Source organism: Salvelinus fontinalis, unplaced genomic scaffold (assembly GCF_029448725.1).
Source record: "Salvelinus fontinalis isolate EN_2023a unplaced genomic scaffold, ASM2944872v1 scaffold_0294, whole genome shotgun sequence".
Classification (NCBI taxonomy): Eukaryota; Metazoa; Chordata; class Actinopteri; order Salmoniformes; family Salmonidae; genus Salvelinus; species Salvelinus fontinalis.
In genome coordinates, this window is record NW_026600503.1 from 170,170 (window position 1) to 197,337 (window position 27,168).

Below are 27,168 nucleotides of genomic sequence, written 5' to 3' on the forward strand. Positions count from 1 at the left end.
ATCAGGAGACGTGGAGGAGGCCGTAGGAGGGCAACAACCGAGCAGCAGGACCGCTACCTCCGCCTTTGTGCAAGGAGGTGCACTGCCAGCGCCCTGCAAAATGACCTCCAGCAGGCCACAAATGTGCATGTGTCTGCTTAAACGGTCAGAAACAGACTCCATGAGGGTGGTATGAGGGCCCGACGTCCACAGGTGGGGGTTGTGCTTACAGCCTAACACCGTGCAGGACGTTTGGCATTTGCCAGAGAACACCAAGATTGGCAAATTCGCCACTGGCGCCCTGTGCTCTTCACAGATGAAAGCAGGTTCACACTGAGCACATGAGCACATGTGACAGACGTGACAGAGTCTGGAGACGCCGTTGAGAACGTTCTGCTGCCTGCAACATCCTCCAGCATGACCGGTTTGGCGATGGGTCAGTCATGGTGTGGGGTGGCATTTCTTTGTGGGGCCGCACAGCCCTCCATGTGCTCGCCAGAGGTAGCCTGACTGCCAATAGGTACCGAGATGAGATCCTCAGACCCCTTGTGAGACCATATGCTGACACATGCACATTTGTGGCCTGCTGGAGGTCATTTTGCAGGGCTCTGGCAGTGCACCTCCTTGCACAAAGGCGGAGGTAGCGGTCCTGCTGCTGGGTTGTTGCCCTCCTACGGCCTCCTCCACGTCTCCTGATGTACTGGCCTGTCTCCTGGTAGCGCCTCCATGCTCTGGACATTACGCTGACAGACACAGCAAACCTTTTTGCCACAGCTCGCATTGATGTGCCATCCTGGATAAACTGCACTACCTGAGCCACTTGTGTGGGTTGTAGACTCCGTCTCATGCTACCACTAGAGTGACAGCACCGCCAGCATTCAAAAGTGACCAAAACATCAGCCAGGAAGCATAGGAACTGAGAAGTGGTCTGTGGTTACCACCTGCAGAATCACTCCTTTTTTGGGGGTGTCTTGCTAATTGCCTATAATTTCCACCTTTTGTCTATTCCATTTGCACAACAGCATGTGAAATTTATTGTCAATCAGTGTTGCTTCCTAAGTGGACAGTTTGATTTCACAGAAGTGTGATTGACTTGGAGTTACATTGTGTTGTTTAAGTGTTCCCTTTATTTTTTTGAGCAGTGTATATTCCTCTGTTCCCCCCATGTCTTTGTGTGGAATTGTTTTGTTTTGTGTTTATTGTATCGTGCCAGTCTGTTTTTTTTTCACCCTGGGCATTGCCTGTACCCTATTGGGGACATTTTGGCGAAACTTATGGTTGTATTCTTGACGGTATTTTGCGCTTGTCACTTTTGCCAGGTGGCTTGAGTTGTAGCTGTTTGCGCCCGTCTGTTATTGCTTTTGGCAAATAAAGTCGCCTGATCACCTATCTCTGCTCTCCTGCACTTGACTCGAAAGACCAGCAGCGAAAACCCTGACAATATTGTATATATGTGTTCTATATTGTATATATGTGTTCTATGTTGTATATATGTGTTCTATATTGTATATATGTGTTCTATATTGTATATATGATATGTGTTCTATATTTTAAACTCAGCAAAAAAAGAAACTGCCCTTTTTCAGGACCCTGTCTTTCAAAGATAATTCGTAAAAATCCAAATAAATTCACAGATCTTCATTGTAAAGTGTTTAAACACTGTTTCCCAACCATAAACAATTAGTGAACAAGCACCTGTGGAACGGTCATTAAGACACTAACAGCTTACAGACGGTAGGCAATTAAGGTCACAGTTATGAAAACTTAGGACACTACCGAGGCCTTTCTACTGACTCTGAAAAACACCAAAAGAAAGATGCTCAGGGTCCTTGCTCATCTGCGTGAACGTGCCTTCGCCATGTTGCAAGGAGGCATGAGGACTGCAAATGTGGCCAGGGCAATAAATTGCAATGTCAGTACTGTGAGACGCCTAAGACAGTGCTACAGGGAGACAGGACGGACAGCTGATCGTCCTCGCAGTGGCAGACCACGTGTAACAATACCTGCACAGGATCGGTACATCCGAACATCACACCTGCGCGACAGGTACAGGATGGTAACAACAAATGCCCGAGTTACACCAGGAACGCACAATCCCTCCATCAGTGCTCAGACTGTCCGCAACAGGCTGAGAGAGGCTGGACTGAGGGCTTGTAGGCCTGTTGTAAGGCAGCTCCTCACCAGACATCACCGGCAACATCGTCGCCTATGGGCACAAACTCACCGTCGCTGGACTAGACAGGACTGGCAAAAAGTGCTCTTCACTGACGAGTCGGGGTTGTCTCACCAGGGGTGATGGTCGGATTCACGTTTATCGTCGAAGGAATGAGCGTTACACCGAGGCCTGTACTTTGGAGCAGGATCGATTTGTAGGTGGAGGGTCCATCATGGTCTGGGGCGGTGTGTCACAGCATCATCGGACTGCGCTTGTTGTCATTGCAGGCAATCTCAACGCTGTGCGTTACAGGGAAGACATCCTCCTCCCTCATGTGGTACCCTTCCTGCAGGCTCATCCTGACATGACGCTCCAGCATGACAATGCCACCAGCTATACTGCTCGTTCTGTGTGTGATTTACTGCAAGACAGGAATGTCAGTGTTCTGCCATGGCCAGCGAAGATCCCGGATCTCAATTCCATTGAGCACGTCTGGGACCTATTGGATTGGAGGGTGAGGGCTATGGCCATTCCCCCCAGAAATGTCCGGGAACTTGCAGGTGCCTTGGTGGAAGAGTGGGGTAACATCTCACAGCAAGAACTGGTAAATCTGGTGCAGTCCATGAGGAGGAGATGCACTGCAGTACTTAAGGCAGCTGGTGGCCACACCAGATACTGACTGTTACTTTTGATTTTGACCCCCCTTTTGTTCAGGGACACATTATTCCATTTCTGTTAGTCACATGTCTGTGGAACTTGTTCAGTTTATGTCTCCGTTGTTGAATCTTGTCATGTTCATACAAATATTTACACATGTTAAGTTTTCTGAAAGTGAACGCAGTTGACAGTGAGAGGACGTTTCTTTTTTTGCTAAGTTTATGTGTTCTGTATTGTATATATGATATATGTGTCCTATATTGTATATATACAGTATATATATGTGTTCCATATTTTAATTCTATGGTTCCAGGCATTGATGGAGATGACTTCCTAGTTCTGGGGGTTCGGAATGGCAGAATTGTTCACAAGTTCAACCTTGGATCTGGTGTGGGAACCATGGTCAGCGACCGGCTGAACCGTGAGATCGATATCCACACTGTGAACTTTGGCAGATCTCGGAGAACAGGATGGTTAAAGGTGCTTTGCTTTTTCAGTAACTTTCTACCCCTGAAAATAATGTGTAATCGATAGTGTGAGTTTCTCGGATGTTTTAGGATATGTATCATTTTGTAAAAAGGTTCCTTAATGCACTGTCATCTGAAAACATGACTGTTCCCATTCTGAGGTCAGAGGTCTGTGACTGGAATCTAAGCACATATGTCCATTGACAGACTGCTATAACAGGAGTCTTCTCTTTGTGGATCCATTGACAGACTGCTATAACAGGGGTCTTCTCTTTGCTGATCCATTGACAGACTGCTATAACAGGAGTCTTCTCTTTGTGGATCCATTGACAGACTGCTATAACAGGAGTCTTCTCTTTGCGGATCCATTGACAGACTGCTATAACAGGAGTCTTCTCTTTGCTGATGCATTGACAGACTGCTATAACAGGAGTCTTCTCTTTGTGGATCCATTGACAGACTGCTATGACAGGAGTCTTCTCTTTGTGGATCCATTGACAGACTGCTATAACAGGAGTCTTCTCTTTGTGGATCCATTGACAGACTGCTAGAACAGGAGTCTTCTCTTTGTGGATCCATTGACAGACTGCTATAACAGGAGTCTTCTCTTTGTGGATCCATTGACAGACTGCTATAACAGGAGTCTTCTCTTTGTGGATCCATTGACAGACTTCTATACCAGGAGTCTTCTCTTTGTGGATCCATTGACAGACTGCTATAATATGAGTCTTCTCTTTGTGGATCCATCAAGGCAGAGCCTGAGTATGGTGTACTGAATCTCTTCTGTATCCTTTCAGGTGGACGGACAGAGAAACAGGACAGGCTCTTCTCCAGGCCACCTGGCAGGTCTCAACGCGCAAAGCCAAGTCTTTGTAGGGGGATATAATGAATATACTCCTGAACTACTGCCCCTCGGATCCAGGTTTCGCAATGGCTTTCAAGGTAAGACATTACAGTGACTCCACCAGCTTTCACGGCAAGACATTACAGTGACTGTAGTATTGCCACTATAAGTAACTACTACCACCACTACTTACTATAGTGAGTATAAAATTAAACTGATAAACTGTATATAAACGCCTTTTTACAACAGCATTTATCACAGTGTTTGTAACATGGCCTAGACGTCTGTCGAGTGGCAGCAGCATAGTGACAGGCTAGTTGCAGACAGTCAGACAGTCAGAGGGAGTGCAACACCATTCAGAGGGGGGAGAGGAGGTTAGAATAGAGCTCCAAAGTTGATTGTGCCTGCGTCCTTTAAAGGGGCAATCTGGGATTGGTACGTTTATTTTTTTTACTTTTAAGTTGATCATATATAGCTATTGAGTGTTGAGGAATATAACTTATAAATGCCTCATGAGCTTAGTTCAACTGCCATACCCCATCACAACCCCAAATATAAGCTTGTTTTTACTGCATTGTTTGTAAACACTGTAATTGTAAACAAAACTCTGTATAGCTTCAAAACATGATTAAACTTCACTTTGATCTCATGGATGGTCAGTCCTTGCATCCATAGCTTCGCCTATGAATTTTACATTTCTCCAGCCCCATCCCTCAGCTGTTTACCAAAAACAGTGGCGGGTTAACAGTTTAGCTGTTTTTTTAATCATAGATTGGCCCTTTAATCACTTCACGCCTGTAAAGTTATGCATTCTCTGCAAATCCCATTTGGCCCTCTCATAAGTCAGTCAGACAAGGGCACCATCCAGATGATGATTGTCATAATCAGAATCAATTCTACTGGCTCCCAGCTGACCCTTAATGAAGCCTATGATTACATCCCAAATGGCAACCTATTCCCCATATAGTGCACTACTTTTGACCAGAGCCCTATTAGCCTCCTGGTTTAAAAGTAGTGCAGTGTATAGGCAACAGGGTGCCATTTGGGACAGAGCATCCTGAGTATAGTGTTGATTGTGATTGTTAATGCGAGTGGGGCAGCGTGGTGGGGATATCACCTCCATAACTAACAGTAATGATAATAACAGATATTGAATATCATCACAAGTTGTTAAGGCAGACGATTCTGCTGCCTCCACCGTGGTTATTGTCATGATGATAATGATGCCTTGTTATTGTGAAAGATCACTGTACTTTAAATGAAGGTGAACAAGTCTTTTTCCATTTGGTGGTTATATATTGCGACAGGAGCAATCTCCCTTGCTGCGTCCCAAATATAGTGCACTACCTTTTGACCAGAGCCGAATGGGGGTCAAAAGTAGTGCACTAAATAGGGAATAGGGTACTGTTTGGGACGTAGCCCGTCTGTCTGTTTGGTTCTATTGAACAAACATCCCTATGATTCTATCATCTCTGTATAAACATACACGCTTTGGAATGAAAATAAGCCTGACACACACACACACACACACATCAATTGACTTGCTGTAGCTAGGTGTTAGTGGTGCTGTACTGTAGTCCCACCATGCAGGTAACCAGAAAGCAGCCAGAGCCCAGGGCCTGGTAGATCACATGTTGCTTTAGCCTTTTTGCTAGACACATAATGACAACTAATCAGACACGTGTGTCTGTGTGTGAGTGAGACCTTCCTGCAGTCCTAATGGCTGGCAGTGAACACTTGTCTACCAGTTATCGGTACATCCTCACACCCCTGTGGACAGACTAGGTGGCTATGGGAAGGAAGACACTACAGCTGGCACACAAATGGCACCCTATTCCCTACATAGTGCACTACCCAATGGGCCCTGGTCGAAAGTGGTGCACTATATAGAGAATAGGGTGCAGTTTGGGATATACACAAAGACACTTCTGCTGTATCCCTAAACATGTCCTGGGTCAATTAATTTACACCTGCTAATCATATAATGACAAACTAACCAGAGAGAAAGGCACCAGCGCAGTGTGGATGTGTTTGTTATGGCCATGTTGAGATGTGTTTGTTGTGGCCATGTTGAGATGTGTTTGTTGTGGCCATGTTGAGATGTGTTTGTTGTTGAGATGTGTTTGTTGTGGCCATGTTGAGATGTGTTTGTGGCCACGTTGAGATGTGTTTGTTGTTGAGATGTGTTTGTTATGGCCATGTTGAGATGTGTTTGTGGCCACGTTGAGATGTGTTTGTTATGGCCATGTTTCGATGTGTTTGTGGCCATGTTGAGGTGTGTTTGTTGTGGCCACGTTGAGATGTGTTTGTTGCCACGTTGAGATGTGTTTGTTGTGGCCACGTTGAGATGTGTTTGTTGTGGCCACGTTGAGATGTGTTTGTTGTGGCCATGTTGAGATGTGTTTGTTGTGGTCATGTTGAGATGTGTTTGTTGTGGCCATGTTGAGATGTGTTTGTTGTGGCCACGTTGAGATGTGTTTGTTGTGGCCACGTTGAGATGTGTTTGTTGTGGCCATGTTGAGATGTGTTTGTTGTGGCAACGTTGAGATGTGTTTGTTGCCACGTTGAGATGTGTTTGTTGTGGTCACGTTGAGATGTGTTTGTTGCCATGTTGAGATGTGTTTGTTGTCATGTTGAGATGTGTTTGTTGCCATGTTGAGATGTGTTTGTTGTTGAGATGTGTTTGTTGCCATGTCGAGATGTGTTTATTGTGGCCACGTTGAGATGTGTTTGTTGTGGCCACGTTGAGATGTGTTTGTTGCCACGTTGAAATGTGTTTGTTGCCACGTTGAGATGTGTTTATTGTGGTCACGTTGAGATGTGTTTGTTGCCACGTTGAGATGTGTTTGTTGTCACGTTGAAATGTGTTTGTTGCCACGTTGAGATGTGTTTGTTGCCACGTTGAGATGTGTTTGTTGTGGTCACGTTGAGATGTGTTTGTTGTGGCCACGTTGAGATGTGTTTGTTGTGGTCACGTTGAGATGTGTTTGTTGTGGCCACGTTGAGATGTGTTTGTTGCCACGTTGAGATGTGTTTGTTGTCACGTTGAGATGTGTTTGTTGCCACGTTGAGATGTGTTTGTTGCCACGTTGAGATGTGTTTGTTGCCACGTTGAGATGTGTTTGTTGTGGCCACGTTGAGATGTGTTTGTTGTGGTCACGTTGAGATGTGTTTGTTGTGGCCACGTTGAGATGTGTTTGTTGTTGCCACGGTGAGATGTGTTTGTTGTGGCCACGTTGAGATGTGTTTGTTGTGGCCACGTTGAGATGTGTTTGTTGCCACGTTGAGATGTGTTTGTTGTTGCCACGTTGAGATGTGTTTGTTGTGGCCACGTTGAGATGTGTTTGTTGTGGCCACGTTGAGATGTGTTTGTTGTGGTCACGTTGAGATGTGTTTGTTGTTGCCACGGTGAGATGTGTTTGTTGTGGCCACGTTGAGATGTGTTTGTTGTGGTCACGTTGAGATGTGTTTGTTGTGGCCACGTTGAGATGTGTTTGTTGTGGCCACGCTGAGATGTGTTTGTAGTGGCCACGTTGAGATGTGTTTGTTGTGGTCACGTTGAGATGTGTTTGTTGTCACGTTGAGATGTGTTTGTTGTCACGTTGAGATGTGTTTGTTGCCACGTTGAGATGTGTTTGTTGTCACGTTGAGATGTGTTTGTTGCCACGTTGAGATGTGTTTGTTGTCACGTTGAGATGTGTTTGTTGCCACGTTGAGATGTGTTTGTTGTCACGTTGAGATGTGTTTGTTGTCACGTTGAGATGTGTTTGTTGCCATGTTGAGATGTGTTTGTTGTCACGTTGAGATGTGTTTGTTGTCACGTTGAGATGTGTTTGTTGCCATGTTGAGATGTGTTTGTTGTGGTCACGTTGAGATGTGTTTGTTGTGGCCACGTTGAGATGTGTTTGTTGTTGCCATGTTGAGATGTGTTTGTTGCCACGTTAAGATGTGTTTGTTACCACGTTGAGATGTGTTTGTTGCCACGTTGAGATGTGTTTGTTGCCATGTTGAGATGTGTTTGTTGTGGCCACGTTGAGATGTGTTTGTTGCCATGTTGAGATGTGTTTGTTGCCATGTTGAGATGTGTTTGTTGCCATGTTGAGATGTGTTTGTTGTGGTCACGTTGAGATGTGTTTGTTGTCACGTTGAGATGTGTTTGTTGCCACGTTGAGATGTGTTTGTTGTGGCCACGTTGAGATTGTCACGATCTATCACAAGGATGACGCTGGAGAGACGAAGCAGGTACGGGGAGTAACATTTAATAAATAACGGACATGGAACGAGACATAAACAGCTTAGCAAACAGAAAAACAATCAATGCAGAAGCGGGGAACAGAGCTGGGGAACTGACACATATAGGGGAGGAAATGAACAGGTGATAAGAGAGTCCAGGTGAGTCCAATAACGCTGATGCGCGTGACGAGGAAAGGCAGGTGTACGTGATGGATGGCAGGAGTGAGTGATGCAAGGCATTCTGGCGCCCTCAAGCGCCAGGGGGAGGGGAAGAGCGGGAGCAGACGTGACAGAGATGTGTTTGTTGTGGCCACGTTGAGATGTGTTTGTTATGGCCACGTTGAGATGTGTTTGTTGTGGTAACGTTGAGATGTGTTTGTTATGGCCACGTTGAGATGTGTTTGTTGTGGCCACGTTGAGATGTGTTTGTTGTGGTAACGTTGAGATGTGTTTGTTGTGGTAACGTTGAGATGTGTTTGTTATGGCCACGTTGAGATGTGTTTGTTGTGGTAACGTTGAGATGTGTTTGTTGTGGTAACGTTGAGATGTGTTTGTTATGGCCACGTTGAGATGTGTTTGTTGTGGCCATGTTGAGATGTGTTTGTTGCCACGTTGAGATGTGTTTGTTGTCACGTTGAGATGTGTTTGTTGTCACGTTGAGATGTGTTTGTTGCCATGTTGAGATGTGTTTGTTGTGGCCACGTTGAGATGTGTTTGTTGCCACGTTGAGATGTGTTTGTTGCCACGTTGAGATGTGTTTGTTGCCACGTTGAGATGTGTTTGTTGTTGCCACGTTGAGATGTGTTTGTTGCCACGTTGAGATGTGTTTGTTGCCACGTTGAGATGTGTTTGTTGCCACGTTGAGATGTGTTTGTTGCCATGTTGAGATGTGTTTGTTGCCATGTTGAGATGTGTTTGTTGTCACGTTGAGATGTGTTTGTTGTCACGTTGAGATGTGTTTGTTGCCATGTTGAGATGTGTTTGTTGTGGTCACGTTGAGATGTGTTTGTTGTGGCCACGTTGAGATGTGTTTGTTGTTGCCATGTTGAGATGTGTTTGTTGCCACGTTGAGATGTGTTTGTTGCCACGTTGAGATGTGTTTGTTGCCACGTTGAGATGTTTTTGTTGCCATGTTGAGATGTGTTTGTTGTGGCCACGTTGAGATGTGTTTGTTGCCACGTTGAGATGTGTTTGTTGCCACGTTGAGATGTGTTTGTTGCCATGTTGAGATGTGTTTGTTATGGCCACGTTGAGATGTGTTTGTTGTGGCCACGTTGAGATGTGTTTGTTGTTGCCATGTTGAGATGTGTTTGTTGCCACGTTGAGATGTGTTTGTTGCCACGTTGAGATGTGTTTGTTGCCACGTTGAGATGTTTTTGTTGCCATGTTGAGATGTGTTTGTTGTGGCCACGTTGAGATGTGTTTGTTGCCATGTTGAGATGTGTTTGTTGCCATGTTGAGATGTGTTTGTTGCCATGTTGAGATGTGTTTGTTGTCACGTTGAGATGTGTTTGTTGTGGTCACGTTGAGATGTGTTTGTTGCCACGTTGAGATGTGTTTGTTGCCATGTTGAGATGTGTTTGTTGCCATGTTGAGATGTGTTTGTTGTCACGTTGAGATGTGTTTGTTGTCACGTTGAGATGTGTTTGTTATGGCCATGTTGAGATGTGTTTGTTATGGCCACGTTGAGATGTGTTTGTTGTGGTCACGTTGAGATGTGTTTGTTGCCATGTTGAGATGTGTTTGTTGTGGCCACGTTGAGATGTGTTTGTTGTGGCCATGTTGAGATGTGTTTGTTGTGGCCACGTTGAGATGTGTTTGTTGTGGCCACGTTGAGATTGTCACGATCTATCACAAGGATGACGCTGGAGAGACGAATCAGGTACGGGGAGTAACATTTAATAAATAACGGACATGGAACGAGACATAAACAGCTTAGCAAACAGAAAAACAATCAATGCAGAAGCGGGGAACAGAGCTGGGGAACTGACACATATAGGGGAGGAAATGAACAGGTGATAAGAGAGTCCAGGTGAGTCCAATAACGCTGATGCGCGTGACGAGGAAAGGCAGGTGTACGTGATGGATGGCAGGAGTGAGTGATGCAAGGCATTCTGGCGCCCTCAAGCGCCAGGGGGAGGGGAAGAGCGGGAGCAGACGTGACAGAGATGTGTTTGTTGTGGCCACGTTGAGATGTGTTTGTTATGGCCACGTTGAGATGTGTTTGTTATGGCCACGTTGAGATGTGTTTGTTGTGGTCACGTTGAGATGTGTTTGTTGTGGTCACGTTGAGATGTGTTTGTTGTGGCCACGTTGAGATGTGTTTGTTATGGCCACGTTGAGATGTGTTTGTTGTGGTAACGTTGAGATGTGTTTGTTGTGGCCACGTTGAGATGTGTTTGTTGTGGTAACGTTGAGATGTGTTTGTTGTGGCCACGTTGAGATGTGTTTGTTGTGGTCACGTTGAGATGTGTTTGTTATGGCCACGTTGAGATGTGTTTGTTGTTGCCAGATTGAGATGTGTTTGTTGTGGCCACGTTGAGATGTGTTTGTTGTTGCCACGTTGAGATGTGTTTGTTGTGGCCATGTTGAGATGTGTTTGTTGTTGCCACGTTGAGATGTGTTTGTTGCCATGTTGAGATGTGTTTGTTGTTGCCACGTTGAGATGTGTTTGTTGCCATGTCGAGATGTGTTTGTTGTCACGTTGAGATGTGTTTGTTGTTGCCACGTTGAGATGTGTTTGTTGTTGCCACGTTGAGATGTGTTTGTTGCCACGTTGAGATGTGTTTGTTGTGGCCACGTTGAGATGTGTTTGTTGTTGCCACGTTGAGATGTGTTTGTTGCCACGTTGAGATGTGTTTGTTTGTTGCCACGTTGAGATGTGTTTGTTGTGGCCACGTTGAGATGTGTTTGTTGTTGCCACGTTGAGATGTGTTTGTTGTGGCCACGTTGAGATGTGTTTGTTGTGGCCACGTTGAGATGTGTTTGTTGTGGCCACGTTGAGATGTGTTTGTTTGTTGCCACGTTGAGATGTGTTTGTTGTGGCCACGTTGAGATGTGTTTGTTGTGGCCATGTTGAGATGTGTTTGTTGTGGCCACGTTGAGATGTGTTTGTTGCCACGTTGAGATGTGTTTGTTGTTGCCACGTTGAGATGTGTTTGTTGTTGCCACGTTGAGATGTGTTTGTTGTGGCCACGTTGAGATGTGTTTGTTGTTGAGATGTGTTTGTTGTGGCCATGTTGAGATGTGTTTGTTGCCACGTTGAGATGTGTTTGTTGTTGCCACGTTGAGATGTGTTTGTTGCCACGTTGAGATGTGTTTGTTGCCACGTTGAGATGTGTTTGTTGCCACGTTGAGATGTGTTTGTTGTGGCCACGTTGAGATGTGTTTGTTGTTGCCACGTTGAGATGTGTTTGTTGTTGCCACGTTGAGATGTGTTTGTTGCCACGTTGAGATGTGTTTGTTGCCACGTTGAGATGTGTTTGTTGTGGCCACGTTGAGATGTGTTTGTTGCCACGTTGAGATGTGTTTGTTGTTGCCACGTTGAGATGTGTTTGTTGCCACGTTGAGATGTGTTTGTTGTGGCCACGTTGAGATGTGTTTGTTGTGGCCACGTTGAGATGTGTTTGTTGTGGCCACGTTGAGATGTGTTTGTTGTGGCCACGTTGAGATGTGTTTGTTGTGGCCACGTTGAGATGTGTTTGTTGCCACGTTGAGATGTGTTTGTTGTGGCCACGTTGAGATGTGTTTGTTGCCATGTTGAGATGTGTTTGTTGTGGCCACGTTGAGATGTGTTTGTTTGTTGTCACGTTGAGATGTGTTTGTTGCCACGTTGAGATGTGTTTGTTGTGGCCACGTTGAGATGTGTTTGTTGTGGCCATGTTGATTCTTACTGGATCACAGGATAATGAAGTAGCCTTGTCCCAGACAGAATGGCCCTAGGGCATGATAACTATTTCCTGTTTCTGTAGCGTGAGTAGCCTTGTCCAGATAGAATGGCCTATAGGGCAGGAGATATATTGCCTTTTTCTGTAGCGTGAGGCAGTTTGATGTACAAGTCCAACCCCTGGAGAGAACGCTAGTAAAATGAATTGGGAAAAGGGGTTGAATGCATAGAAATATAATTCATATTCTGTTGTTGAGTTGTTGTTCTCCATCAGCTGTGTTGAGTTGTTGTTCTCCATCAGCTGTGTTGAGTTGTTGGTCTTCATCAGCTGTGTTGAGTTGTTGTTCTCCATCAGCTGTGTTGAGTTGTTGTTCTCCATCAGCTGTGTTGAGTTGTTGTTCTCCATCAGCTGTGTTGAGTTGTTGTTCTCCATCAGCTGTGTTGAGTTGTTGGTCTTCATCAGCTGTGTTGAGTTGTTGTTCTCCATCAGCTGTGTTGAGTTGTTGTTCTCCATCAGCTGTGTTGAGTTGTTGGTCTCCATCAGCTGTGTTGAGTTGTTTGTCTTCATCAGCTGTGTTGAGTTGTTGGTCTCCATCAGCTATGTTGAGTTATTGTTCTCCATCAGCCATGTTGAGTTGTTGTTCTCCATTAGCCATGTTGAGTTGTTGTTCTCCATCAGCTGTGTTGAGTTGTTGTTCTCCATCAGCTGTGTTGAGTTGTTGTTCTCCATCAGCTGTGTTGAGTTGTTGTTCTCCATCAGCTGTGTTGAGTTGTTGTTCTCCATCAGCTGTGTTGAGTTGTTGGTCTCCATCAGCTGTGTTGAGTTGTTGTTCTCCATCAGCTGTGTTGAGTTGTTGTTCTCCATCAGCTGTGTTGAGTTGTTGGTCTTCATCAGCTGTGTTGAGTTGTTGTTCTCCACCAGCTATGTTGAGTTGTTGGTCTCCATCAGCTGCCTCCGTATTGTATTTGTCTGCGTAGCTGCTGAATTCAAACACAATAATCACAAAGCATGCCAACAGCTTGCCCTAAACAAGATGGTAATAAAATATACATTTAAGTGTGAAATGTTGCATGTTTAAAAAAAAAGATTTTAAAAATAAAACAATTATGTCCAATTTAATGATGGCAAGATGTTTAATCAGATTTTAACAAGATATTACTGTAATGCTTTTCTTTAGACTTCTACAATGTGTTTATCATAATAACTAAAGGTCATATCTTACAGACTCTCATTTCATCCAGCTGTGACACATTAAGATAATACACACACTGGTTGGTTTTTACCTTTGTTAAATGTTTTCGCTTTAATGTCAGTTTGTTTTGATTAGATTTCTATATGCCTCAGGCATTCAGAGCTGACTGGTGTTGATTTCCTTTTATCAGACTGTCAGAAATATATTTTGATCTTCTTATAGGTGGGTTATACTTGTCTAAAACAAATGACAAACACAAAGTTTGCACAGAGAGTTTAGTAATTTATTCATGTTTATGTGGTTGAAGGGACTGGTAATTCATTTGAGCTTTAACACCAGTGATAAGAAGTTACTTCAGATGGTCAAAGGTTACTGTTATGTTAACTCATTGGTTTTGACATTAATAGTCCATGACGAATATAATGCCTTTAAAACAATGCTAGTCTAGTCATTGAAATATAATGCCTTTAAAACAATGCTAGTCTAGTCATTGAAATATAATGCCTTTAAAACAAAGCTAGTCTGTTCATTGAAATATAATGCCTTTAAAACAATGCTAGTCTAGTCATTGAAATATAATGCCTTTAAAACAATGCTAGTCTGTTCATTGAAATATAATGCCTTTAAAACAATGCTAGTCTAGTCATTGAAATATAATGCCTTTTAAACAATGCTAGTCTGTTCATTGAAATATAATGCCTTTAAAACAATGCTAGTCTAGTCATTGAAATATAATGCCTTTAAAACAATGCTAGTCTAGTCATTGAAATATAATGCCTTTAAAACAATGCTAGTCTAGTCATTGAAATATAATGCCTTTAAAACAATGCTAGTCTAGTCATTGCATATGCTGTTCTAACAGTATGTGAGGTGTGGATACTCTAGATCTGACTGATTGGACATCAATATGGGTTGCATCTCAAATGGCAACATATTCCCTATATAGTTCACTACCTTTGACCAGAAATAGTGCCCTGTACAGGGAATATGGTGCCATTTAGGACACACCCTGAACTCTCTGTTAGCTCAAACATAATTTCCTCAGTGTCATCTACAGTATACTCTTATCTAATACCAAATATCACCCTCCTCATCCTCTTATCTAATACCAAACATCACCCTCCTCATCCTCTTATCTAATACCAGACATCACCCTCCTCATCCTCTTATCTAATACCAAACATCACCCAGACATCACCCTCCTCATCATCTTATCTAATACCAGACATCACCCTCCTCATCCTCTTATCTAATACCAAACATCACCCTCCTCATCCTCTTATCTAATACCAAACATCACCCTCCTCATCCTCTTATCTAATACCAGATATCACCCAAACATCACCCTCATCATCCTCTTATCTAATACCAAACATCACCCTCCTCATCCTCTTATCTAATACCAAACATCACCCTCCTCATCCTCTTATCTAATACCAGACATCACCCAGACATCACCCTCCTCATCCTCTTATCTAATACCAGACATCACCCTCCTCATCCTCTTATCTAATACCAGACATCACCCTCCACATCCTCTTATCTAATACCAAACATCACCCTCATCATCCTCTTATCTAATACCAAACATCACCCTCATCATCCTCTTATCTAATACCAAACTTCACCCTCCTCATCCTCTTATCCAATACCAAACATCACCCTCCTCATTCTCTTATCTAATACCAGATATCACCTAAACATCACCCTCCTCATCCTCTTATCTAATACCAAACATCACCCTCCTCATTCTCTTATCTAATACCAGATATCACCCAAACATCACCCTCCTCATCCTCTTATCTAATACCAAACATCACCCTCCTCATTCTCTTATCTAATACCAGATATCACCCAAACATCACCCTCATCATCCTCTTATCTAATACCAAACATCACCCTCCTCATCCTCTTATCCAATACCAAACATCACCCTCCTCATTCTCTTATCTAATACCAGATATCACCCAAACATCACCCTCCTCATCCTCTTATCTAATACCAGACATCACCCTCCACATCCTCTTATCTAATACCAAACATCACCCTCATCATCCTCTTATCTAATACCAGACATCACCCTCCTCATCCTCTTATCTAATACCAAACATCACCCTCCTCATCCTCTTATCTAATACCAGACATCACCCTCCTCATCCTCTTATCTAATACCAAACATCACCCTCATCATTCTCTTATCTAATACCAGATATCACCCAAACATCACCCTCCTCATCCTCTTATCTAATACCAGACATCACCCTCCACATCCTCTTATCTAATACCAAACATCACCCTCATCATCCTCTTATCTAATACCAGACATCACCCTCCTCATCCTCTTATCTAATACCAAACATCACCCTCCTCATCCTCTTATCTAATACCAGACATCACCCTCCTCATCCTCTTATCTAATACCAAACATCACCCTCATCATCCTCTTATCTAATGGCAAACATCACCCTCATCATCCTCTTTAACCATCTGTAATTGTTGACGACAGTATATATTTGCAGTTTGGCAACACACACACACACACATATGCATGCGCACACAGAAGTCTTTCATTGTAGTTGACAGTGATCTAATGGGATGACAGTTTGACGACTAAAAATGAATGCTTCTGTTGTTTCCCTGAAGCAATGAGAATCAAAGGTAACAGGGCTGGAAACACACACACACACACACACACACATACACACACACACAAGGTAGAGCTAGAGACGGCATCATGCCATGAAAATTCCTGCGTGAACATGACATTTCCACAGCGTCCTGTTTATTCCAATGACTAATGCTGCAGAGAGAGCGAGAAGGGGGTCTGCGCACAATGCAGAGATGGTGTGTCTAGGCAAGGGTCTGTGTGTTGTTTTGCATGTGTGTGTGAGAGAGAGAGCTGGTTTCCAAGCCTAGGCTAGTGTGTTCTGGAGGATTTATATTTATAGTAGACAGTGTGCGTCCCAAATGACTCCCTATTCCCTTGATAGTGCACTACTTCTGACCAGGGCCCATAGGAAATAGGGTGTCATTTGGGACACAGACCTAGTGGTCCGCAGATACAGACCAAACAAATATTTTCTATGCAACTTCCCCTGTTGCAGTCGACAGAATATTTCTCCTGTTGCAGTAGACAGAATATTTATCATGTTGCAGTAGACAGAATACTTCCCCTGTTGCAGTAGACATGATATGTCCCCTGTAGCAGTAAATACATCATATTCCCCCTGTTGCAGTAGTCAGACTATTTCTCCTGTTGCAGTAGACAGAATATTTCTCCTGTTGCAGTAGACAGACTATTTCCCCTGTTGCAGTAGACATATTTCCCTTGTTGTAGTAGACAGAATATTTCCCCTGTTGCAGTAGACAGAATATTTCCCCTGTTGCAGTAGACAGAATATTTCCACTGTTGCAGTAGACAGAATATTTCTCCTGTTGCGGTAGACATAATATTCCCCCTGTTGCAGTAGACAGAATATTTCTCCTGTTGCAGTAGACAGAATATTTCTCCTGTTGCAGTAGACAGACTATTTCCCCTGTTGCAGTAGACATATTTCCCTTGTTGTAGTAGACAGAATATTTCCCCTGTTGCAGTAGACAGAATATTTCCCCTGTTGCAGTAGACAGAATATTTCCCCTGTTGCAGTAGACAGAATATTTCCACTGTTGCAGTAGACAGAATATCTCTCCTGTTGCGGCAGACATAATATTCCCCCTGTTGCAGTAGACAGAATATTTCCCATGTTGCAGTAGACAGACTATTTCTCCTGTTGCAGTAGACAGAATATTTCCCATGTTGCAGTAGACAGAATATTTCTCCTGTTGCAGTAGACAGACTATTTCTCCTGTTGCAGTAGACAGAATATTTCCCCTGTTGCAGTATACAGAATATTTCCCCTGTTGCAGTAGACAGAATATTTCTCCTGTTGCAGTAGACAGAATATTTCTCCTGTTGCAGTAGACAGAATATTTCCCCTGTTGCAGTAGACATAATATTCCCCGTTGCAGTAGTCAGACTATTTCCCCTGTTGCAGTCGGCAGACTGTTTCCCCTGTTGCAATAGACAGAATATTTCCCCTGTTGCAGTAGACATAATATTTCCCTTGTTGTAGTATACAGAATATTTCCCCTGTTGCAGTAGACAGAATATTTCCACTGTTGCAGTAGACACAATATTTCCCCAAGACAGAATATTTCCCCTGTTGTAGTAGACAGAATATTTCCCCTGTTGTAGTAGACAGAATATTTCCCCTGTTGTAGTAGACAGAATATTTCCCCTGTTGTAGTAGACAGAATATTTCCCCTGTTGCAGTAGACAGAATATTTCCACTGTTGGAGTAGACACAATATTTCCCCAAGACAGAATATGTCACCTGTTGCAGTAGACAGAATATGTCACCTGTTGCAGTAGACAGAATATGTCACCTGTTGCAGTAGACAGAATATTTCTCCTGTTGCAGTAGACAGAATATTTCTCCTGTTGCAGTAGACTGTAAAGGCAGTCAATGTTGTTCTCCCCCTTAGACGAGAAGGAGCATGGATAGGACCAAGATGCGGATTGAGGGAAATAAGCCATCTTTTAATGAAGAACAGCAAACAAGACACTACAAACTACAAAACAACAAACTAACAAACCTTCAACCGTCCTGTGTGGCCCAAACACTGACACAGGAACAAACACCCACAAAACACCAGTGAAACCCTGGCTGCCTTTGTATGACTCTCAATTAGAGACAAACAATACACACCTGTCTCTAATTGAGAATCATACCAGGCCGAACACAAAACCCCACATAGAAATACAAACATAGACAAACCCACCCAACTCACGCCCTGACCAACTAAAATGAATACAAAACAAAGGAAAACAGGTCAGGAACGTGACAGAACCCCCCCCCCTTAAGGTGCGAACTCCGGGCGCACCAGCACAAAGTCTAGGGGAGGGTCTGGGTGGGCGTCTGTCCACGGTGGCGGCTCTGGCGGTGGACGAGGTCCCCACCCCACCATAATCAATCCCCGCTTCTTTATCCCCCTCCCAATGACCAACCTCCCACTAACCCCACCTAAATGAAGGGGCAGCACCGGGATAAGGGGCAGCACCGGGACAAGGGGCAGCACCGGGACAAGGGGCAGCACCGGGACAAGGGGCAGCACCGGGACAAGGGGCAGCACCGGGACAAGGGGCAGCACCGGGACAAGGGGCAGCACCGGGATAAGGGGCGGCAGGTCCTGGCTGAGGGACTCCGGCAGGTCCTGGCTGAGGGACTCCGGCAGGTCCTGGCTGAGGGACTCCGGCAGGTCCGGGCTGAGTGGCAGCTCCGGACTGTAGGGCAGCTCCGGACTGTAGGGCAGCTCCGGACTGTAGGGCAGCTCCTGGCGGGCGGGCAGCTCCTGACTGGCGGGCGTCTCTGGCAGCTCCTGACTGGCGGGCGTCTCTGGCAGCTCCTGACTGGCGGGCGTCTCTGGCAGCTCCTGACTGGCGGGCGTCTCTGGCAGCTCCTGACTGGCGGGCGTCTCTGGCAGCTCCTGACTGGCGGGCGTCTCTGGCAGCTCCTGACTGGCGGGCGTCTCTGGCAGCTCCTGACTGGCGGGCGTCTCTGGCAGCTCCTGACTGGCGGGCGTCTCTGGCAGCTCCTGACTGGCGGGCGTCTCTGGCAGCTCCTGACTGGCGGGCGTCTCTGGCAGCTCCTGACTGGCGGGCGTCTCTGGCAGCTCCTGACTGACGGACGGCTCTAGCGGCTCCTGACTGACGGACGGCTCTACTGGCTCGGGACAGACGGGCGGCTCTAATGGCTCGTGGCAGACGGCTGACTCAGACGGCGCTGGGCAGACAGATGGCTCAGACGGCGCTGGGCAGACAGATGGCTCAGACGGCGCTGGGCAGACAGATGGCTCAGACGGCGCTGGGCAGACAGATGGCTCAGACGGCGCTGGGCAGACAGATGGCTCAGACGGCGCTGGGCAGACAGATGGCTCAGACGGCGCTGGGCAGACAGATGGCTCAGACGGCGCTGGGCAGACAGATGGCTCAGACGGCGCTGGGCAGACAGATGGCTCAGACGGCGCTGGGCAGACAGATGGCTCAGACGGCGCTGGGCAGACAGATGGCTCAGACGGCGCTGGGCAGACAGATGGCTCAGACGGCGCTGGGCAGACAGATGGCTCAGACGGCGCTGGGCAGACAGATGGCTCAGACGGAGCTGGGCAGACGGGCCGTTCAGGCACCGCTGGGCAGACGGCAGACTCTGGCCGGCTGAGACGCACTATAGGCCTGGTGCGTGGTACCGGAACTGGAGGTACCGGGCTGAGGGCACGCACCTCAGGGCGAGTGCGGGGAACAGGAACAGGGCACACTGGACTCTCGTGGCGCACTCTAGGCCTGGTGCGTGGTACCGGAACTGGAGGTACCGGGCTGAGGGCACGCACCTCAGGGCGAGTGCGGGGAGAAGGAACAGTGCGTCCAGGGCTCTGGAGACGCACAGGAGGCTTGGTGCGTGGTGCCGGAACTGGAGGCACCGGGCTGGAGACACGCACCATAGGAGGAGTACGTGGAAGAGGAACAGGGCTCTGGAGATGCACTGGAAGCCTGGTGCGTGGTGTAGGCACTGGTGGTACTGAGCTGGGGTGGGAAGGTGGCGCCGGATATACCGGACCGTGAAGGAGGACACGTGCTCTTGAGCACCGAGCCTCCCCAACCTTACCAGGTTGAATGGACCCCGTAGCCCTGCCAGTGCGGCGAGGTGGAATAGCCCGCACTGGGCTATGCAGGCGAACCGGGGACACCACCTGTAAGGCTGGTGCCATGTACGCCGGCCCGAGGAGACGTACTGGAGGCCAGATACGTTGGGCCGGCTTCATGGCATCCGGCTCGATGCCCAACCTCGCCCTCCCAGTGCGGCAAGGTGGAATAGCCCGCACTGGGCTAAGCACGCGTACTGGGGACACCGTGCGCTTTACCGCATAACATGGTGTCTGACCAGTACGACGCCCTCTTACTCCACGGCAAGCCCGGGGAGTTGGCTCAGGTATCCAACCCGGCTTCGCCACACTCCCCTTTAGCCCCCCCCCCAAGAAATTCTTGGGTGAGCCTCTCGGGCTTCCAGCCTCTCATCCGTGCTGCCTCCTCAATCCACCGCTCCTGGGCTGTGGCTGCCTTCTTCACCTCCCGAGAGCGGCGATTCTCTCCAACCCTTCCCCAGGGTCCTTTTCCGTCCATGATCTCCCAAGACCATTCCTCCTGTGTCCAGTGCCTTAGTTCTTTCTCTCTCTCCTCAATCCGCTTGGTCCTGTTGTGGTGGGTGTTTCTGTAAAGGCAGTCAATGTTGTTCTCCCCCTTAGACGAGAAGGAGCATGGATAGGACCAAGATGCGGATTGAGGGAAATAAGCCATCTTTTAATGAAGAACAGCAAACAAGACACTACAAACTACAAAACAACAAACTAACAAACCTTCAACCGTCCTGTGTGGCCCAAACACTGACACAGGAACAAACACCCACAAAACACCAGTGAAACCCTGGCTGCCTTTGTATGACTCTCAATTAGAGACAAACAATACACACCTGTCTCTAATTGAGAATCATACCAGGCCGAACACAAAACCCCACATAGAAATACAAACATAGACAAACCCACCCAACTCACGCCCTGACCAACTAAAATGAATACAAAACAAAGGAAAACAGGTCAGGAACGTGACATAGACAGAATATTTCTCCTGTTGCAGTAGACAGAATATTTCTCCTGTTGCAGTAGACAGAATATTTCTCCTGTTGCAGTAGACAGAATATTTCTCCTGTTGCAGTAGACAGAATATTTCTCCTTTTGCAGTAGACAGAATATTTCCCCTGTTATAGTAGACAGAATATTTGCCTTGTTGCAGTAGACAGAATATTTCTCCTGTTTCAGTAGACAGAATATTTCCCCTGTTGCAGTAAATACATAATATTCGCCCTGTTGCAGTAGACAGAATATTTCTCCTGTTGCAGTAGACAGAATATTTCTCCTGTTGCAGTAGACAGACAATTTCTCCTGTTGCAGTAGACAGAATATTCCCCATGTTGCAGTAGACAGAATATTTATCCTGTTGCAGTAGACAGAATATTTATCCTGTTGCAGTAGACAGAATATTTCCCATGTTGCAGTAGACAGAATATTTCTCCTGTTGCAGTAGACAGAATATTTCTCCTGTTGCAGTAGAAAGAATATTTCTCCTGTTGCAGTAGACAGAATATTTCTCCTGTTGCAGTAGACAGAATATTTCTCCTGTTGCAGTAGACAGAATATTTCTCCTGATGCAGTAGACAGAATATTTCCCATGTTGCAGTAGACAGAATATTTCTCCTGTTGCAGTAGACAGAATATTTCTCCTGATGCAGTAGACAGAATATTTCCCATGTTGCAGTAGACAGAATATTTCTCCTGTTGCAGTAGACAGAATATTTCTCCTGTTGCAGTAGACAGAATATTTCTCCTGTTGCAGTAGACAGAATATTTTTCCTGTTGCAGTAGACAGAATATTTCTCCTGTTGCAGTAGACAGAATATTTCTCCTGTTGCAGTAGACAGAATATTTCTCCTGTTGCAGTAGACAGAATATTTCTCCTGATGCAGTAGACAGAATATTTCCCATGTTGCAGTAGACAGAATATTTCTCCTGTTGCAGTAGACAGAATATTTCTCCTGATGCAGTAGACAGAATATTTCCCATGTTGCAGTAGACAGAATATTTCTCCTGTTGCAGTAGACAGAATATTTCTCCTGTTGCAGTAGACAGAATATTTCTCCTGTTGCAGTAGACAGAATATTTCTCCTGTTGCAGTAGACAGAATATTTCTCCTGTTGCAGTAGACAGAATATTTCCCATGTTGCAGTAGACAGAATATTTCTCCTGTTGCAGTAGACAGAATATTTCTCCTGTTGCAGTAGACAGAATATTTCTCCTGTTGCAGTAGACAGAATATTTCCCATGTTGCAGTAGACAGAATATTTCTCCTGTTGCAGTAGACAGAATATTTCCCATGTTGCAGTAGACAGAATATTTCTAATGTTGCAGTTGACAGAATATTTCTCCTGTTGCAGTAGACAGAATATTTCTCCTGTTGCAGTAGACAGAATATTTGCCTTGTTGCAGAAGACAGAATATTTCTCCTGTTGCAGTAGACAGAATATTTCTCCTGTTGCAGTAGACAGAATATTTCTCGTGTTGCAGTAGACAGAATATTTCTCCTGTTGCAGTAGACAGAATATTTCTCCTGTTTCAGTAGACAGAATATTTGCCCTGTTGCAGTAGACAAAATATTTGCCCTGTTTCAGTAAAGACAGAATATAAATCACAGGAAGGAGAGAGTGAATTTGGGTGAATGTGCTTTTGTGTGAAAATAATTCAGAATCCTCCTATTATGTTGGATTTAACCTAACTGCTAGTCTATGCAGAGATTTCATCCTAGCAAATATGTAAAATGACCATTTAATGGAGAGAGATATGCAGAGAGTGAATTACAGCATATCCTTTATTTCCAACCTTTAATATAAATATTCAATGACTGGCTCAAACCTTCACTGACCCATTTTCTTTGTGTTTTTGTTAATACAAATTACAATAAACCTTACCCTAACCCTTGCAACAACTATACACAAACATGAACATGAAGTCATTAACATAAAGTCATTAACATGAAGTCATTATTATGGCCCAACACCATGTGGAAATAGTACTCTTCATTTTTTCTGGCTTTTTAAAAAATATATGAAAGAATCATGTGTGTGAGCACATTGCCTTCAGAAAGTATTCATACCCCTTGACTTATTCCACATTTTGTTGTTACAGCCTGAATTCAACATTTATTACATAGATTTTTGTTTCACTCATCTACACACAATACCCAATTTGTAAGTCGCTCTGGATAAGAGGGCCTGCTAAATGACTTAAATGTAAATACCCCATAATGACAAAGTGAAACATGTTTTTAGAAATGTTTGCAAATGTATTGAAAATAAAATACAGAAATACACTACATGACCAAAAGTATGTGGACACTGCTCGAAGAACATCTCATTCCAAAATCATGGGTATTAATATGGAGTTGGTCCCCCCTTTGCTACTATAACAGCCTCCACTCTTCTGGGAAGGCTTTCCACTAGATGTTGGAACATTGCTACAGGGACTTGCTTCCATTCAGCCACAAGAGCATTAGTGAGGTTGGGCACTGATGTTGGGCGATTAGGCCTGGCTCGCAGTCGGTGTTCCACTTCATCCCAAAGGTGTTTGATGAGGTTGAGGTCAGGGCTCTGTGCAGGCCAGTCAAGTTCTTCCACACCGATCTCGACAAACCATTTCGGTATGGACCTTGCTTTGTGCACAGGGGCATTGTCATGCTGAAACGGGAAAGGTCAAACTGTTGCCACAAAGTTGAAAGCACAGAATCGTCTCTAGAATGTCATTGTGTGTCCACATACTTTTGTATATATAGTGTATTTTATTTACATAATTATCCACACCCCTGAGTCAATACTTTGTAGAAGCACCTTTGGCAGCGATTTCACCTGTCTCTAAGAGACCGTCTCTAAGAGCTTTTCACACTTAGATTGTGTAACATTTGCCCATTATTCTTTAAAAAATAATTAAAGCACTGTCAAATTGGTTGTTGATCCTTGCTAGATAACCATTTTCATGTCTTGCCATATATTTTCAATAGATTTAAGTCAAAACTGTAACTCGGCCACTCAGGAACATTCACTGTCTTCTTGGTAAGCAACTCCTGTATAGATTTGGCCTAGGTTATTGTCCTGCTGAAAGGTGAGTTGATCTCCCAGTGTTTGGTGGGGAGCAGACTGAACCAGGTTTTCCTCTAGGATTTTGCCTGTGCTTAGCTCCATTCTGTTTATTTTTTATCCTGAACAACTCCCCAGTCCTTAACGATTACATGCATACACATAACATGATGCAGCCACCACTGTGTTTGAAAATATGGACAGTGGTACTTAATAATGTATTGGATTTGCCCCTAACATAGCACTTTGTATCCAGGACATAAAGTGAATTATTTTGCCACATTTTTTGCAGTGTAACTTTGCTGCCATGTTCCAAAACAGTCTTCCTTCTTTTCACTCTTGTCATTTATGTTAGTATTGTGGAGTAACTACAATGTTGTTGATCCAGCCTCAGTTTTCTCCAATCACAGCCATTAAACTCTGCAACTGTTTTAAAGTCACCATTGGCAACATGGTGAAATCCCAGAGTGGTTTCTTTCTTCTCCAGCAACTGAGTTAGGAATGACGCCTTTTTCTGTGTAGTGAACGAGTGTATTGATACACCATCCAAAGTGTAATTAATTACTTTACCATGCTGAAAGGGATATTCAATGTCTGCTTTTTTGCCATCTATCAGTAGGTGCCCTTCTTTGCAAGGCACTGGAAAACCTCATTGGTCTTTGTGGTTGAATCTGTGTTTGAAATTCACTGCTAGACTGAGGGACCTTACAGATCATTGTATGTGTGGGGTACAGAGATCCGGTAGTCATTCAAAAATCATGTTAAACACTATTATTGTACACGGAGTGAGTCCATGCAACTTATTATGTGACTTGTTAAGCACATTTTTACTCTTGAACGTATTTAGGCTTGCCATAACAAAGGGGTTGAATACTTGTTGACTCAAGACATTTCAGCTTATCATTTTTCATTAACTTGTAAAAATGTAGTAAAACATAACATTATGAGGTATTGTGTGTAGGCCAGTGACCAAAAAATCTAAATGTAACCCATTTTAAATTCAGGCTGTAACACAACAAAATGTGGAAAAAGTCAAGGGGTTTGAATACCTTCTTGTGTGTGTGTGTGTGTGTGTGTGTGTGTGTGTGTGTGTGTGTGTGTGTGTGTGTGTGTGTGTGTGTGTGTGTGTGTGTGTGTGTGTGTGTGTGTGTGTGTGTGTGTGTGTGTGTGTGTGTGTGTGTGTGTGTGTGTGCGTGTTTTTTATTTATTCATTTATTTTTGTAAAAATATATTTATAATATATTTATTTTTTCCCCCAGCCCTGTTACCTTTGATTCTCATTGCTTCAGGGAAACAACAGAAGCATTCATTTTTAGTCTTCAAACTGTCATCCCATTAGATCACTGTCAACTACAATGAAAGACTTCTCTCTGACAGAAAGAAAGACAGTTTGAGTGGGTATGTTCTGTACGGTGTCCATATTAGGACATCCTCAGTCACCCCAGCTTCTTTTGACTGAGGATGTCCTAATATGGACAGTTTGAAGACAAACTGTCATGCTGCTGTTGTTTCCCTGAAGCAATGAGTTATAGTTATGTGTTTTGGGATTTAAAAGGTTTCCTATTTGAACGATGTGGAGTTCCGAGAAATGTCTGCTTAATTACACACACTGTTTGTCTCCTCGGTTTGAGTGGATTTTTTTCTGTGTTATTTCACAGGTTGCATATTTGATCTGGAGTTTCGGACGAGGAGAGACGGGAAGTTCATAGCGTTGGGGAAGCCTGAGGGTCATCCTAACTCTGGCCGTAGCGTGGGTCAGTGCGGGGTCACACCCTGCACCCTGGTGACGTGCAGGAACGGAGGAACCTGTGTGGACTCTGGATCCTCTGTCTAGTATGTACACTACATTTTCATTGATTCTTTTATTTTATTGAACCGTTCTTTAAACCAGGATGTCCCATTGTTATGCTTGTAATCAATTAATCAGATTGATTTATATTGCCCTTTCTACCACAATATATCTCCCAAAGTGCTTTACAGTAACACATGAAGCCCATGGTATGTGACTGTGGTATTATTATTATTGAGTTAAGTGGCTACAATGATGTCTCTGCATAATATGACTTGACCAGAGATGTAGGCTGAGGCTGGTCATATATAGAGTTGATTGAAGTGTACTGTTGCGGGGGGGGGGGGGGGGGGGGGGCTCGTGGTTTCTTCTATAAACCTTCTATCAGTGAGACTCAGAAAATGCCCACGCTAAAACAGTCTTTGTGGCAAGTGCTCCCTCTATCCATCTCTATGGCGAGACTGAGGAAACAGGACCATGTATTGATGTTGCATGTCAGACCAAGGGCTTAGTGGGCATCAGGCCTCCTCCGGCTGGGGTAATCAATGTTATTATCCCAGAAATGAGAGGCTTTAGAGACATAAATCACTGCTCAACATGGAGGCAAATGAATGGGTATGACTGTACCACTGTTAGTCCTATTAATCATGGTTGGCTAGGTTGACCAGGAGATAGGTGGAGAATTCTATTTCAGCCTGTACAAGTGCTGATCTAGGATCAGGTCCCCAATGCCCATGTGTTCTTGTTCATTATGATATAAAAAGCACTCCTACTCTGAGATGTTTTGTGAATAGAGGTCCAGATTCCTAACATGTGTTTGGAATCAGCTTAGCCTTTTAGCTCATAATGAACAAGATTATATGGACAGGGGGGGGGACCTGATCCTAGATCAGTTGGTTTTAGTTTCTTCTACTCAGGAGAGACTTATCTGTCTATATTGTTGAGAACAGCATCATCAGAGCAAGGAGCTGTGTGTTTAGGACTCGATGTTAATGAATGAGATACACTGCAGTGCAGGCAATAGTGGATTCATTCACACAATAATTGCAAAATGTAATGTAGTTGGTGAAGATATAATAACTCTTAGTAATTCACTGTAGATGTATCATCACCACCTATATACTCTGTAGATGTATCATCACCACCTATAGTCTCTGTAGATGTATCATCACCACCTATAGTCTCTGTAGATG

General features: G+C 44.6%; 1 protein-coding gene across 1 annotated transcript in view; it reads left to right on the top strand.

The window, feature by feature from the left end:
* The window catches only part of LOC129845398 (protein eyes shut homolog), a 201,992-nt gene that overhangs the window by 154,059 nt on the left and 20,765 nt on the right, over positions 1-27,168 (top strand). Inside the window, exons 9-11 of the mRNA XM_055913310.1 lie at positions 3,105-3,271; positions 4,056-4,200; positions 25,845-26,019. Of these exons, the coding sequence (XP_055769285.1) occupies positions 3,105-3,271; positions 4,056-4,200; positions 25,845-26,019 (487 nt within the window). The remainder of the gene's footprint in view (positions 1-3,104; positions 3,272-4,055; positions 4,201-25,844; positions 26,020-27,168) is intronic.